The sequence below is a fragment of the Drosophila sechellia genome, chromosome 3R (assembly GCF_004382195.2).
Source record: "Drosophila sechellia strain sech25 chromosome 3R, ASM438219v1, whole genome shotgun sequence".
NCBI lineage: Eukaryota > Metazoa > Arthropoda > Insecta > Diptera > Drosophilidae > Drosophila > Drosophila sechellia.
The window spans coordinates 5,556,053-5,571,569 of NC_045952.1; the positions used below are offsets into that span (position 1 = coordinate 5,556,053).

At 42.5% G+C, this 15,517-nt stretch overlaps 2 protein-coding genes across 2 annotated transcripts in view; one reads left to right on the forward strand and one right to left on the reverse strand.

Moving 5' to 3' along the window:
• The first annotated feature begins 695 nt into the window (after nt 1-695).
• On the forward strand, nt 696-1,559 carry LOC6614151 (larval cuticle protein A2B). Its single transcript, XM_002038568.2, has 2 exons — nt 696-793; nt 849-1,559. Exons 1-2 carry the CDS (start codon nt 782-784, stop codon nt 1,470-1,472), a joined length of 636 nt encoding a protein of 211 aa, XP_002038604.1. The 5' UTR covers nt 696-781; the 3' UTR covers nt 1,473-1,559.
• A 2,760-nt stretch (nt 1,560-4,319) lies between these two features.
• Nucleotides 4,320-15,517, reverse strand: part of LOC116801573 (homeotic protein proboscipedia) — a 32,286-nt gene continuing 21,088 nt past the window's right edge. The window contains exons 4-9 of the mRNA XM_032722014.1: nt 8,215-8,372; nt 7,932-8,046; nt 7,339-7,470; nt 7,110-7,282; nt 6,115-6,884; nt 4,320-5,361 (exon numbers count right to left, since the gene is read on the reverse strand). Coding sequence (XP_032577905.1) covers nt 4,914-5,361; nt 6,115-6,884; nt 7,110-7,282; nt 7,339-7,470; nt 7,932-8,046; nt 8,215-8,372 — 1,796 coding nt within the window. The 3' untranslated portion in view covers nt 4,320-4,913. The remainder of the gene's footprint in view (nt 5,362-6,114; nt 6,885-7,109; nt 7,283-7,338; nt 7,471-7,931; nt 8,047-8,214; nt 8,373-15,517) is intronic.

Here is a 15,517-nt window from a genome sequence, read left to right on the forward strand (position 1 = left end):
ATCTTAGTTAAGTTTAAAAAGGTACCACACATTCTTTTAAGAAGTTGAATGAACTTTACAATGAGCTGAATAAGAAAAAACTCTTGAAAATAAGATTAACATATATAATCATATAATTGGTTATTACTACTGAAAACTAATGTTCCAAAAACTAAAAGCTGAGCTGGTAATCAATTGCAACATTATGTTGCAACATTATGCTATGGGTATGCGCTAGTATCCTAAGGAACATGGAATTTATGGATCTTAGAACAACATGGCCGTTAAAAATATATTACACAATGGATTATTTTTGTATATAGAAAAACGCTGCTTCATTCCAAATAAATGCCCTTTTGCGAAGTCTGTGCGAATCAAGGCCACCCAGCCGACATCCACGATCCCATCCTTTAATAATCTTGGATAATCGAAACGCTATTAGCAGATGCAATCCATTCCCAACTACCAATTTTAACGTGGGCACCTGGCAGAAGGCAAATCCCGCGCGAATCCGTCGAATCCTTTCTAAATAATTGGACTGCGTTTCGCATTCGCAAATCCCTTCTCCTCTCTTGGTTCTCTGCCGGCGTCTCTGTCGACTTTGCCGTTGACTTCGCAGAGCGGTGACTTCGCGCTAATTTGGAGCATGATATTCAGAAGGCCAAGCGTAAGCACCTCGCTTCACCTGAGCAGAAACTGCAAGCGGGAGCTATAAAATGGCTGGCCGGCCAGAAACCGTATCATTCAGCCCTCAGCACCGTTTCCGCAAAGAACTAACCCAGGACTCCAAAAACCTTTTAAAATGGCATTCAAGGTGAGTCCTCTGGTATCCTAACATAACCCGTTTCTCTAACAAATATATTCCACAGTTCGTCTTCGCCCTCGCCTTCGTCGCCGTGGCCAGCGCCGGTTATGCTCCCATCGCTGCCCCACAGGTGTACCATGCTGCCCCAGCGGTGGCCACTTACGCCCACGCCCCCGTGGCCGTCGCCCAGAAGGTCGTGGTCAAGGCCGCTGAGGAGTACGACCCCCATCCCCAGTACCGCTTCTCCTACGGAGTCGATGACAAGCTGACCGGTGACAACAAGGGACAGGTGGAGGAGCGCGATGGAGATGTGGTCCGCGGCGAGTACTCCCTGATCGACGCCGACGGCTACAAGAGGACCGTCCAGTACACCGCCGATCCCATCAACGGATTCAACGCCGTCGTGAACCGTGAGCCCCTGGTCAAGGCCGTCGCCGTTGCCCCAGTTGTGAAGACCGTCGCCGCTCCCGTTGCCCACTACGCCGCCCCTGCTGTCGCCCACTACGCTGCTCCCGCTGTGGTCAAGACCGTGGCTCCAGTTGCTCACTACGCTGCTCCCGCCGTGGTCAAGACTGTTGCCCCAGTGGCTCACTATGCTGCCCCCGCTGCGTATGCCACCTATGCTGCTCCTACCCACTACGCTGCTCCCACTCACTATGCCGCCCCCGCTGTTGCCTACCATCACTAAGAACTGACATTCCGCATTGACTAGCCCTTTTTTGTTATAGTTTTACGAACGACTACTAAATATAAACATATATTTCACATTTAAAAAGGTTATTTCACTGTATCCGTCCCAAAGGATATGTACTTCCTGGGGCTCAATTCGATTCGCGAGCCAATACAATTTAATTACTTTTGCTTCGTGAGGGCTAAATTAGAGTGGCTGTGTGGCCAATTAATTGAATTAGGCTGCGACATTGAAATTCCAAACTTTTAGTTTTAAAGTCAAATTGAATTTTTTCTTTCAATCGTTCCTTTCCATTGAGATATCTATTTGCTATACCCGCTATGATTCGATTCGGGTCTGGACGTTGGCCAATCCTATCACCGAATAATAAATCATAATCAGATCGGTGTGAAATATTCATGTGTGCTTATAAAAGCAATTTACGGATATATAATATAAACGATTTTTTCGTTTGCCGGATTTCGATTTGATTTTGCTAGACGGAACTTCAGTGATCGGCTTTCCCATTTCGCATTTTGCTTGTACCTATTAACAAAATTTTTTTAAATTAAAACAATGGGATAGAGGGGACTACAAACTTAAGTCCATTCAGAAATGGTACACTTCCAAGAAATTCGTATAGAATCATACTTATTGCATAGAAAATTAAATTCCTCATTAAAAAAAAATATCCATGAAACTTGCTGTGATTGTTCAATCTTTTCATAATGTTCAAGCATACACAAACAGCTACTTTCATGAAGGAGTTTGCAATTTCGGCGTACTGCAGCACTTATCACGTAAACATCGGTTTTTTGACTGCTGAGATGCAGTGACCTTCATAAGTAGCACTAATATAGACGTCATAACCACGGCATTTCATAATAGAATCGAGCTTATTGATTCCTGATCTTAGAGCAATGCTAAGTTCAAGTATTTTCCAGAAAATTGTTTACAATCGTCTCACCAAATCCTTAACATCTCTCAATATTGAGCTGCCTTTTAATTTCGTTGTTTAACTTCTTTCGGGTTGTGATCAAGTCCTTTACTGATAACAGGTTAACTGTGTTTAATATAATCAATTTCTCATGCAAGTATATAAAGGTGTCCGAACAAATATATAAAAGACAATACTATAGTTGATTGTCTCGATTATCAGATACCCGTTACTTATCTGATAAATTGAAATCCATAAATTAAAATAAATTAATAACATTTATCTGAAGCGTGGTCGTAGCCACTCCCACATGTTACATACTTTTCAACGAATCCTGTATACCCTTGCAATTTACGAGTACAAGTATACTTATTAAAATTATTTGCATTGAATTGCTAAAATACAAGAAGCTTTTAGTAAACCTTCATCAAAATTAGTTAGTCACTTGTTAAAAATGTCGTTATTTTGCATGAAGGCATTAGATGTTTTTTCGGTTCCCTGCAGTGCAATCCGGGATAAAAGAAATCTTCTGACGTGACTCGTAGGGTTTTTGAGCGTTTCACTATATTGAATAAATAACCATGTAAAGTCTAAAGTCTATAACAATGTGATAGGAAACACGATTTAAAATTGGAAAAAGTTTCCTTTTAAAGCATTAACACAATTTGAAAAAAAGGATTGAAACTTGGGAAAATGTTGTGGGAATCTTGGATACAAATTGTGTACAATGTATGTATAGGTGTCATGTAGAAATATTGCCAGATAACATGCTGTAAACAGAAACACTAGCGCCTGTCTGATCCATGTGGTAATGTTAATTAAAGCTTATTATTCAAATGCCAAATACTTTAACAAACGTTGCTGGCCTAAAAAGTTGATAAAGGTTGGAGAAAAGTGGAAGTTTTCTCTTTTGGGGTTAGTCTATAACCGATTTAGAGGCTGCCCGGAAGAAACACTGTGGACCTAGTACAGCGGCATAGTTTTACTTTCGAACCGATGGGAATCACCAAAATACCAAATTAAATTTAAAGTTAAAAAGGTTTTCAGGTTTTTAGATAGCTAAAGTACCTAAAAGGATGAGCTTGCCACTCCCACTCTAACCCTGACAAAATACAAACTCCTCGAGAGCCGTGGCCTAGACATTTTTCTTGGTAGATAATATTTATCGAATCAACGAGGTCAGCCTATTTCTTTCGAGATAATGTATATTGTTAAGATGTCAGGGAGTTTATAGTACCCAACACCCTTTAAAAATATCGTAGAGACGATTTCTTTAAGGCCTTTGAGCTTTCGTCATATAGAGAAACTCAACTTTTCAAAACACTAATAATTTAAATTTTATTACTAAGTAAGGGACTTAATCTGTAACTCGTAAAAGAGTTATCTCGAATGTTTCGTGCATATGGTGATCACTTCGCACTCCGTTCAGCCGGGAAATTAGGTTTTAGTAACGACTACTCAGTACACCTATCTTGGTGGCTCGTTGATTTCCTGGTACTGCAAATGGGACTTCCTGCAATTGGGACTTAAATTGGATAGGAAATACCAACCGAAAGATTGGTCATGTCGAAAACTATGTACAATATAGTATTGCCAAAAAATTACGCCTTTGCCATTTTCTCATAAAAATAATTTTTGAGCACCGCTGTAGCCAAGATGTATTGTTCAGTTGAAAAGTTGGTTTTGATCATACGAAAGTATTTTCTTATTCACGTATTATTAAGAAGATGCTCGCTGAAGCGACAAGCATTAAGATTAATGGCTTGAAATAAATTATTTTTGAAACCAATTTTTTCGTTATTTTCGGATTAAATTAAAAGCAACTTAAGGTAATGTCAACCGTCATACAACCCAAATCGTCTTTAGTATTTTGTAAGATTTTTTATTCTGAAAGTTTTTTGTCTTACTTAGTTTTTATTCTTTCTCCTTACAAAGATATCTATTCCATTATTTATAGTCATATTTATAATATATATTTGTTTACTATTATGAAAAATGTAGATCAACATACGAACATGACAAACATCGAAATAACTGAGAGTGCTTTAGGATTCTAAATTAAATTTTTTTCATTGAGAAATTGCACTTGGATCCAGAGCGATCCAAACTTTTATTTATAATTTTACATAAGATTTATTGACAGTTTGTTTACGTTTTTGATTTAAGCTACTTCAGATATATACAAAACCGAGTTTATCAAAGATAATTCAGTACTTTATAATCATTGATGTGGACTTGTGCGAAAGTCGTTCAATTTTTCTATCTATTTACAATTTTGTTGTCTTTTGTAGTTCTAATTGGAATTTTAAGATAGAGCATCATCTGACTTGAAGCCAATAGAAAATCATGACAGTTTGGATTTGATTAGACTAAAAAGAGGAATAGCTTATTATGTACAGATATGTGCTAAGGACAAAGTGCTTACGACGCTACGACACTGAATAGAATACAAGACTCACGCCCACGCGGCGAATTAGGCTAACAAATATTTACACTGGCCTCTGGCTCACTTCCTACATGAACTAACTGAGTTGGTAGTATTCCGGCGCAAAGTCGTTGGCCAGGTTGCTCAGAAAGTTAAAGTCCGAGCTATTGGAGTTCTCCAGCCCACTGATCGCAGAGGTCCCAGCTGCAGTGCTTCCGTTGTTTCCGAATGCCTGGCCCTGACCAGCCGGTCCCCCATTGATGGCGAATCCGTGGATGTGCGTCGGCGGCGGTCCGACTCCCACTCCTCCGGGAATCGCGGCAGAATTGTGGTGGGCGTGGATGTGGGCATGCGCCTGAGCCGGCACCTGCACGTGGTGGGGATGGTGTCCATGGCCGTGGGTGGCCGGAACAGGAGGTTGCTGACCCGCCTCGTAGTACCCACCACCGGTTCCGGCGGCCCCAAAGTTGTTGTAGCCCTCGCAGTTCTCCATCTGAAGGCCTAGAGCACTGTATGTTTCCCCACTTCCCAGGTGATGCATGTGCCTGTAGCGAGATAAAAAGGAGAAAGGATCAGAACTCAAGGTCAAAATAGCAGACGTGCAGGTTATTGCATAGAATAAGTATATCCTTTTAAAACAACAAAATAAAGCTATATTCTTAATTATAGAGTTTAACTTATTAAAAAATATATATCCTGACTGTTAAGATATGTAATTATTTTAACTTCGTATTTTATTTTGAAAATTAATAACATAAGAAAGACAAGTCTATTGCGAATAGTTCTAAAGATTGGCCTGGTGCGATAATTTAAGCGTTTAATGAGACGCATGTTTGCTAATAATTACTTTTAGCCAGTTATAACTGGGCTTTAAATGGGCCAATAATCGTCTTAGACGCAAACAGATTTTCGCAAGAGCGTTAGTAACTGACAGAGTCTGGATGTTGTGATACCCGACGCAAGTGGTTTGCGCTTCGGCTAAATTTTGTCCAAGCCCAAAGCCATGTGGGGCTTATGTACTATCTAAGATGTCAGTGTTGGAAAGTGTTATATCTTATGGATGGTTAAGCAAAAAACAATGGCCACTGGGGAGACTGGAGAACATAATATTATGTTAACAAAATTATATGAAATAATTTTGAATATATTTTGAATATACAAACTTTAAATATATTCTAGATTCGTGTCTTCAACAAATCTGCAAATATGCATTGCCATTTGCATACAAAAAACGGGATTGGCAGAATTACAAAACTTGCATATAAAGCAGATATTGTAATTAATATCTTGCTACTTACTGGTGGTTAATCGCCGCTGGCTGGTGAGGCTGCTGCTGTTGGAAGACCACCGTTTGGTGTTGGTGAGCTTGCGCCTGTTGTTGAAAACTCATGTTGTCGTAGTAGGTGCCATTGTTGAAGTTGCTGGGTCCGTTGACCGGCGCCTCAAAGTCGGCCACATGGTTTTGGTGGTGGTGCTGCTGCTGGTGGTGCTGTGCGTGGTGATGGTGCTGCTGCTGGTGGTTCAAGTACGGAGTGCCGTTGGTGTCGTTGTAGTTGTAGTAGAACTGGTCGTTCTGCTGCTGCTGTTGACTGTTTTGGTGGAAGTTGGCTGCACTTGGCTTGGGACTTAGGTACTCGCCGTGCAGCGTCTGCTGCTTGTTGTGCGGATTGTGGTGCGGCGAGGCGGCGAATTCGATGTCGTATTTGCCGTAGTAGTCTTGCGGCTGCTGTTGCGGCAGCTGCTGCTGTTGCGGGTGCAGTTGCTGCTGCTGCATTTGCTGCTGCTGCTTGGGACTAGGATAATAGCCTGGAAAATAGCCGCCAGCTGGGCCGCCTCCCCCCCCGTTTCCATTTCCGTTTCCACTATTGCTGTCCGAAAGGGGCGTGGGCGTGGCAATGGCATTGGCGGCACTCTGAAAGCGTTTCTTGCCGACCGCCTTGCTGGTGGGTGCATTTCCGACGGCGGAGGCATCTGAATCCCGCCGAAAACTGACCAGACTGGGAGTGGAGTTTTCATAGCCAAACGGCGAGGCTTTCGATGAGGTGGAGACCGCCTCCTTTTTGATGACCTGAAGTGCAGTATTAAAGCAATTTGTTAGTAATATAAATAAGATTTGTAAATTGTCAGTTTGCCAAATATATTTAAGGTTGTTAAATTGCTACCCAAATATTGTATTGTCTCCTTAGAATTCGCACTAAGTTATCAGAAATATAGTTTCTTATATTTAACCTTTTTCATTCGTCTAATCCTACGTTCTTATTAGCAACTCCCCCACTAAAGATGACAGACTCACCTGACCATCGTCTTTCTTCTTCACCTTGATGGGGCTGCTCTCCTCAATGTCCTCGTCCAGGCTAACACTAGATGCCACGCTGGAGTCGGCGCTGATCACATTTGAGGCGGATACGGTGGTGCTGCCCATCAGATTCGAGGAGATGCCCGTTTCCAGGGACGAGTTTGGAGTCACTGGTCATTTTAAAAATATCATTAGATATGTTACCACATTCCATAATAAAACTTACGGCTTCCAGCACTCGGGTTGTTGTTGGTGGCGCTCGGCGTGTTGTTGTTGTGACCCCGGGAATTCGACGTGGAATCGGGTATATCATCGGATGGCAGCTCGCAGCCTTGACACGATTTCTTCGAATTGGAGTCTGCATTTCACGGGAAGATAGGATGAAAGCAAATCAGTAGGTATATGACCAGGAATATTGATGATTTGTTTTCGTAAGTTGGAGGCGAAGAGGAGAGCGGAGGGTCGAGAACCAACTCGGAACTCTCACGCGAAAGGGGTTTGCACGTCGAGGGCCGCCCTGCCAAAAGTGGTTCCAACCCATCCCATGCTCTGACAATGATTGATAAGCTACACCATCTCTTACTTCAGCGTAAAAGCCTCAGAAGCGAAACCATGCAAAACCGAAAAGTAAAAGTGGAACAACTTGTTGGTAAACCCCAAGAGCGAGTTCAAATTTTGGTACAGTTTTCTTTGGATTCTGAATCCTTTTAGGGTCAACGAGTCGAAAACTTTTGTCTGATATCTTATTTATGTGCATCAACGGTTAGTAGAATAGTTAGTAGAATAATATAACCCACATTTAAATGTTATTGTACTTACTACTATCGGACTGATCATCGTCACCTTTGAGGCTGTCCTTGTTGTCCTCGTCGTCCGTTTTCGAGAGCGTTTGCCTCTTGTGCTTCATGCGGCGGTTTTGGAACCAAACTTTTACCTGCAACCGAGATGGGATTAGTTTGAGTTTCGACCAGGTGTGTGCAATTAAAAGTGGCAAAAGGGGGGGAAGGAGCACCCAGAGCTGTGAGCAATTTGTCAGCGGAGTAATGGAATTCCGCTGCCGTGTGCGAATGCAGCGGAATAAATTGCATTGCGGAGCACTCACCTGTCGCTCCGTAAGGTCCAGGCTGGCTGCTATCTCGATCCTCCTTGGGCGGCATAAATATTTATTGAAATGGAATTCCTTTTCCAGCTCCAGCAGCTGGGTATTGGTGTACGCGGTGCGGAGTCGTCGGGGCAGGCCGTTTTCTGGAACGAATTCAGCTGCAATTGAGAAATTGCATTTTGTTCGTTTGAGACTTGCGGAGTGAATGTGAAATTTTTTTCAATTTTTTCTATTTGTTCGTCGAGGTTTTCCCACCAACATGTCCCCGTGTGGGCGTGGCCGTGGTACATGCGTCAACAAATTGCATTCGCGATGGGAGCCGTGCTTGGAGGATTCCACCTCTCTATCTCCGCCCGTAATCAATCCATCAGCTCGTCAGAGGGCATAACTAATTCAGCGAAACTCGCCCAACTAGATAAGAAAACTTTTAGCATTCTCCAGCAATCCTGCCGAAAAGTGCAGCTGATGCCGCGCCGTAAGTCGCTCGACTCGAGCGTTTTTCCTTCGCCGCTGAGTCGCGACACTCGCAGCTCGAGCGTTAAGTAATTAACAAAAATCTAATCAATCAATCAGTGCGCCAAAGACGTGCCCACAGCAGGGCTCTCAAGTGGTTCGGCTACCAAACGGAAGCCTCAGCCAGAAGCTTCGGTGGAAAGTACATAGCTCGCAGGGGGAGCGTGAAAAACTTAATTTGAATAGCAAAGGGAAATCTATTTAATTTTTTTGAAAAACTGGTCTTTATTATATGGAAAATATTTCGCTCTTGAATGTGTATAATATTAATTAAAATAAGGCGACAACAGGATTGTATCCCAATGGTAAATATATTCACGGTTGTTGGAACGTCCTAAGTAAAGTTAAAAAGTGTTATTTCTACATACATAATCAATTTTGCCAGACTTCCATTTCGACATCATGCCTAAAAGTTAAGTCTAAGCCAGTATATGAGGAAAACTTATCTAAAACGGGAGCCATTGAATATTCTACCATCCAAAGCGCGATAAAACATCCTTCTCGAAACTAAAACGAGCTCTAATGATAGGGATCACTAAATTGCTAGGACATAAACTCAGTGAAAATAAATTTTCCCTAAATAAAACTCGCATTGAGTAGTAAAGAGATGCGCATATCATTTTAGAAAACAGGACATTTTGCTACCTTTGCCGCAGTTCAATTCTGCCACCTTATTTGCATTGATGCGATTGCAAAATATTTTTGTATTTTTTCGCCACTTGCCTTTTGGCAACAAGCACGGCGTTTCCAGCTGAACGAGCTGCGTAAACAGAGTCTCAATAGCGGCAAATGGCGAAAGGAACAGGATCCCGGCAGGAGCAGGACGAGGAGCCAGACATAGACACTGATTGAATTACAGATGCGAGCCCGAGTTCCTTCATCAATACTCGCAGAACGGATGCCATAAACACCACCTGGTGGGGCACACTAGCACACACACACACAGGGATTCAGGCAAAGGGCCATTTCCCATTTCCCAGGACCAAGTCGCATGTACTTGTGCGAAAAGTGCCCAGATACAGATACGGAACGAAAGCATAAATTTCGCACAAAAGTTGCACCCGAAAACTGTTTACGAGCGAACTGAAACTGGAGGCAGTGGCAGCCAGAGGCAGCCAACGAAAACTGAAAAGTAAAGTGCACAAAAGCAGAAAATATGATTTCCTTTTTGGCGACGACAAGCAAAAAGATAATTTTCTAAACCCGAATCGGGCGGAGGGCGTGGCAGTGCCAGAGGGCGGTAGTCGATGGGCGGAAGGGGGGAGTGGGAAAGATGCTAGGCAGCCAAGTTGAGTGCAATTTCTGCAGCCTGGTCAAAATGGAATCCGACCAACCAACCAACCAGCCAGCCAACCATCCAGACCACATCGCCAACTCCCCAAATGACAGCTGGCTGGCTTTGGCCTTTTCTAGGTGGCTTGGAAATTACAAAATGAATTTTGTTTTGTCATGACCAGAGGGCTGGGGAGACATTGGAAATGTCATCAGCATGGATGAAATGCCGGAAAAGTCAGAATGGAAACTTATCAGCAAACTACGAGCGAAGGATACTTTGCAGCTGACTTTGGATTAGGTTACTGGGAATGATGCTTTTCAGTGGGAGGGTGAGGTGGGCCAAGTCTAATTCTCGCAATCATCACTTGGTTATTATTTGCTCGTAAATCTCCTCCCTGCTCTGCGAATAAAATTAATTTCTAAGGAAAGGAAACGCTCCTGATGATTTACAGTCCTTGGCATACACTTATTAACTGCTTCAACAGCATCATTTACATGTTAACACTTAAACGCACTCGTTGTCCACCAACAGGACCTTTCTTTCGCCACCTCTCCTGCTGAAGGACTGGATTTATGTTTATATTTCGGGTTGAACTAACACACCAAAAACACAAGCGGACACGGCAGGAAAGAGTTTGGTCAGAAGCGGAACATTTAACGCATTTGCCGCTCTTTTGGGCTGAAATTAAAATGAGCGTAAATTTTGCAACAATTGCACAAATGGTCAAAGGCGCCAAGGATGGTCAAGTTTTTTGCCACAGATGCATATTATAATCAGTACACAGGAAAAAAAGGGTCATTATCCATTATATTGTATGCAATTTCATATGTCACCAAAAGAATTCAGTCAGGATAAATAAATAAATGGTCTTCATGAAATAATTTTTAATTCTAAATTTCCTGTAAATTAGGAGTCATATAAATCAGAGCCTGAGGAAATGCAAGTCCAATTTGCGCGAATTTGTTCTTTCTAGTGTACTTTGCCCACCTCACCAGCTAAATCATCCGCTCCCCACTTACTTACATGCCAGGGAATTTGCAGAATGAATGGTACACTCGTGGCTGTTTGGCTAACGCTAACTACTCGTGAACACTTACGTAAGTAGTTGGGAATGGGCGGAATTTTTTGGGCTCGACCATCTCGACCACTTGCACATGACCGCAGTCCATAAGGATGCACATTAAGGACATTTGTGGCCGGTCAACAAGGTGGACCCGTACCAGAGCATAAGCCCAGGCCCGAACTCGAACCCGAACCCGACCCCGACCTCCAGCCCGGACACCGGACTGACCAAAGGTGGCCACTGGCAAAAAATGACCTCAATTTATCTTGTAGGTTTTTGGTCGGTCTAGTCGGGGACGGGGAACTTTTGCCTTGACTTGGCCTTAAATTATGTGTGCTCTCTGCGGTTGAGCGACAGCGAGTTGGCTAAAACTTTAAAGGCCGGGCGATCAGCTCAAGTATCTGCAAGTGCCGAGGCGGATTCAATCAAAAATGGGGGGAGACACAATAAAAACTGGGAGACAATGGTGAGGCGGCTCAGTAGCTGAAAACTCCAAACGCCAAACGCTGATGCGCGATGCAGTAGAATTTCTCATTCAGCAGCACAAAAAGATACAGATACAGTCGGAGCAACAAATGCTGGACGTGGATGTGGATGTCTTTTTGTTGCCGCGGGTGTGGGCCGACGAATGCGCAAAGAGCAGAACCATTAATCATTCCGGCCAAAGGAAGACAACAGCCAACAGACATCTGACGACGACGTCGTCTTTGGAGCAATGGAAAAAGTCAATTTCTCATGGAAACATTTTGTATCTGCATCCACTTGATATGCATTCAAACTAAACCAGCTCAGGCCAACTATGAAGCAAGCTCTCTATACAAATACAAATATCTATCTTTGGTTGCATAAGAGCCAGCTTGAACTTATGAGGTATACGGATAAAGGATAACAAACTCCGAGCTGAGTGTCTTCAATCATTTAATTGTGAGACCGATTGACAGTTATGCGAAAAGTATAACAACACCCTCAATGGCCGGGTCCTTTCCTCGGGATTAGTTTTAATTAGCGGACACGAAAGGGTTGAAGGGTGGGTGGTCCGAGATCAGACCGCAGAAGTCCCAAACCAAGCCTAGCCGAGCATCGGTGGCCAGACAAACATTTCCGCTTTCTTTTCACTTGGCCCAACTTTACTTTAATGCCATTACCACCACCGAGCAAAGCTGCCACAGTCGAAAGATAAATTAGAGAAATATATTTAATGACTTTTCATGACCAGCAAATGTCAACAATACGAACATTTACACAAACAGGGAAAACCAATTCAAAGAAACTATACACTCAGGATTGTTGGCCAGGACAGAAGCTGAATGGGGACAGTGTTTTGCTCCGCTGGAGGTGTGAAAATTTTTGATTAATGTTGAAATATTTTACGATATTATTTTTACCTAATAGGTGGTAAGGTAGGTCAGAGGTCAAGAGAATAATTCAGAGTCTAGTTATGCTTGAATATTAATTTTGTAAGTCTCGTGAATGGGGAAGTTCGAAAATATAATCTAAAGGAAGATAAGTTTTTACTTCTCTTATTTTTTCGTTTAGCAGTCGGGGTTCTTATAAATTTGTATAGTTGTATAATGTTAAATGGTTTTTGTAAATTAATAATTACCATATTACCATTCATATTTAAAGTTCCTTAAATACAAAACCTTTTCTAGTTTACTGACTCGTTTTTATTCGTATATTTTTTGATCTCTTAGATGTTGTATTAAAAACACATTAGGGTATGAAAAGCAGTAAAAGAAAATAGAAAATCAAACAATGATGACCATTTATAGTCTTTTTAAAAATGTTTCTTGTTTGTTTTTAATTTCTCCCAATGATTTATCCAGATTTTCTCACAATTTAAATTTTTTCCGAAATTGAATGACACAGATGAGAGATGGCACCCTGGGAAAAGAGAGTTTGGCTAAATACTTAAAAGCATTTCAAATTGAAAAACTTTCAGCGTGGCCCATCAGCTTGTAAATATTTTCGATATTTGTATTATATATTGTGCTCTTTCAATACATGTGTTAGCTGCGGCGGATAGGGAAGCTGGGTGAACTGGAGCTGAAAAAATAAAAAGATATTTCTCGGTTGCCATGGAAAAATGAAAGCCGTTTGGTAAAAAGTTTGTCCGCCTCTTAAGCCAGGTTACCACTCCCGCTGGCTGTCATTTTGGCCTGGTGCTGCTCCTGCTCCTGTTCCTGCTCCTTCTGTCACTTCGTCCTGCGAGCTCAAAATATGAAATCCATCAGGGATGCTAAGAGCTGTCAATCAAAATCAGCGAGGGAAACTTTTCCAGCACTCCTTCTCCCTCACTCATGGGGTAAAATTTACATTTCCGTGGGGTGGAGAGTGCTCCGGGTGGGGTGGATTATGTTTTTGCATGTCTGCCAGATTGAAAGCGAATTAAAAATGGGAGCGGAAAAAACTGCTTAAAGCCTCATCGCAGTCAATGGAAAATTAATGTCGATTTAAGAGTTCGCTCCGTCGGAAATTGATTTTCGTCTGCTATATATGTACGTACCAAAACTAAACCAAGGCTCGACTCGAATGCGATTACACTAGAAGAGGCGTCTCTTCAGGTGCTGACAATACTTAGTTCCAGCCGATCCGCTGTGGGATTCCCGAACAGAAGTCCGCACAATGGGCGATGGAAAGCTCCTCGGTATTCGCAAACAATGGACAAGAAAGCGTGCCGCCTTCGAGCCGTAGAAACGAGAATGATTAGTACCCTCGGTCTCAGTTGCATGAAAAATTATTTAACGAGTAAATTGTAAGGCCCCTGCACACACAACACACCACTCACACTCATGCAGACCAGACAATGACAAATACCGGAGCTGAAGGCCAAAAATCAGCTTACGATCGTTTGAAGTCTGACTCTGACACCTCCTGGAGCCAACTACCAACCCAGATTCACCTCGCCATGAATGAATAATGCCCCTTAGAGATGGGTAGTTGATTACACATTTCGACGGCTTTTTCAGTCGCTCACGCACCATGAATGGAGCCGGAAAAGCACTGCACGTAAAATAGTTCAGTGAACATTGTATTACAACCTTGCTTCTTGGGCAACGCATTTTTTTAGTTTACTACACACTTTGTTATTTGATTTGTTATTATTATTATTATTATTGTTATCCAGTTAAGTGAGAAATTAAATTATTTTGTATTAATTGAAAATCTGAAAATAAGTTTGACAAGTCACGAAGTTTGCTCTTAGTATGCCCGACACGATATCACCTCTAACTGCGAATGCAGAGCAATAGGTAGCAGCAGCGCCTTCAGCAATGGCGGACTTCTAGACGAAATATACCCCTGGTTTCCTTATGATTAATCAATATTTCTGTTTGAGTTGCAACAAAAGCGTCGCGTTGACAAGAGCCAAAAGCCAAGTGGCAGTACCGACGGCTCAGAAGGGGCTGCATGGCCGGATGACTGAATGCTTGACTGGCTGAAAGAGCGACTGAGGACCTGAAATACTGACTGTCGATGTCGCTGGCATTTCTTTTCGGCTGCCGCGTTTGACAGATCAGCGTGTGCTGACAGCTTTTGTGTCCGATCTTCTGCCACTTTTGTTGCTATATTTGTTGTTGAGCAACACTGAGCATAATTAATGATGCGCGGCTTTGGGTGCTTTTGAGTTTGGCGCTGCCAATGGAGTTTCATTGTTCGATCGCATTGGTTTCACGCCACTCTGCCCATCGGATTTTATACGAGTATGGCCTGTATCGCGATCTCAGTTGAACGGAGCGAATTTCTGGCCTTTGATTGATCTGGCTACCGTTCATTTTCACGGTTTATTGCTGATGAGTTATTGAAAATCGAAACCAAAACAAAATTCCCAGTAGTCGGATCGGATAATAATTGACTTTATTGTGGGGTGATGGTCATAGAGAAAGGAGGGAAAAGCATTGGAGTCTGTAATAAATGGATAGTGTATGCTCTGGTCGAGGTTCTACGAACATATTTCAAACATATAAAGATTTTAGGTTTAAATAAACCTGTAAGTAGCTCACATAAATAGCAGCACTAAAAAAATAAACATCGTAAGTTGGACCAATATTTTCATTGCTAAAGTTATAATCATTTCGGTCTCCACAGCCAGGCGAAGCATTTTCAGATTTATTTCCGCTCGATTTGAGTCACATTTAAATGCAAGTAATTCCGGCTACTGGATACCACCCCTCGCAATCGGATTCCCAGGCGGTCGAATAAGGAAACCGCCAACTCACGGTTGGTCAGCTACCAGAAAACCGGAGACGTTCGAGGAAATTGCGGCGTCCCTGGCAGGAAAACCCGACCTGTGGTCAGGCCGACTGCTCACCGCCTCAGGGCGAAAATGGAAAACTCGCGGGTACAAATAAATAATATAAATTCGGATTGAGGGGGGTGCGAGTGACTGGAAAAAGCGCCGAAGCTCGAGATGAAACTCCGCTTGAAACAACCAACGAAATAATGCCTCATTT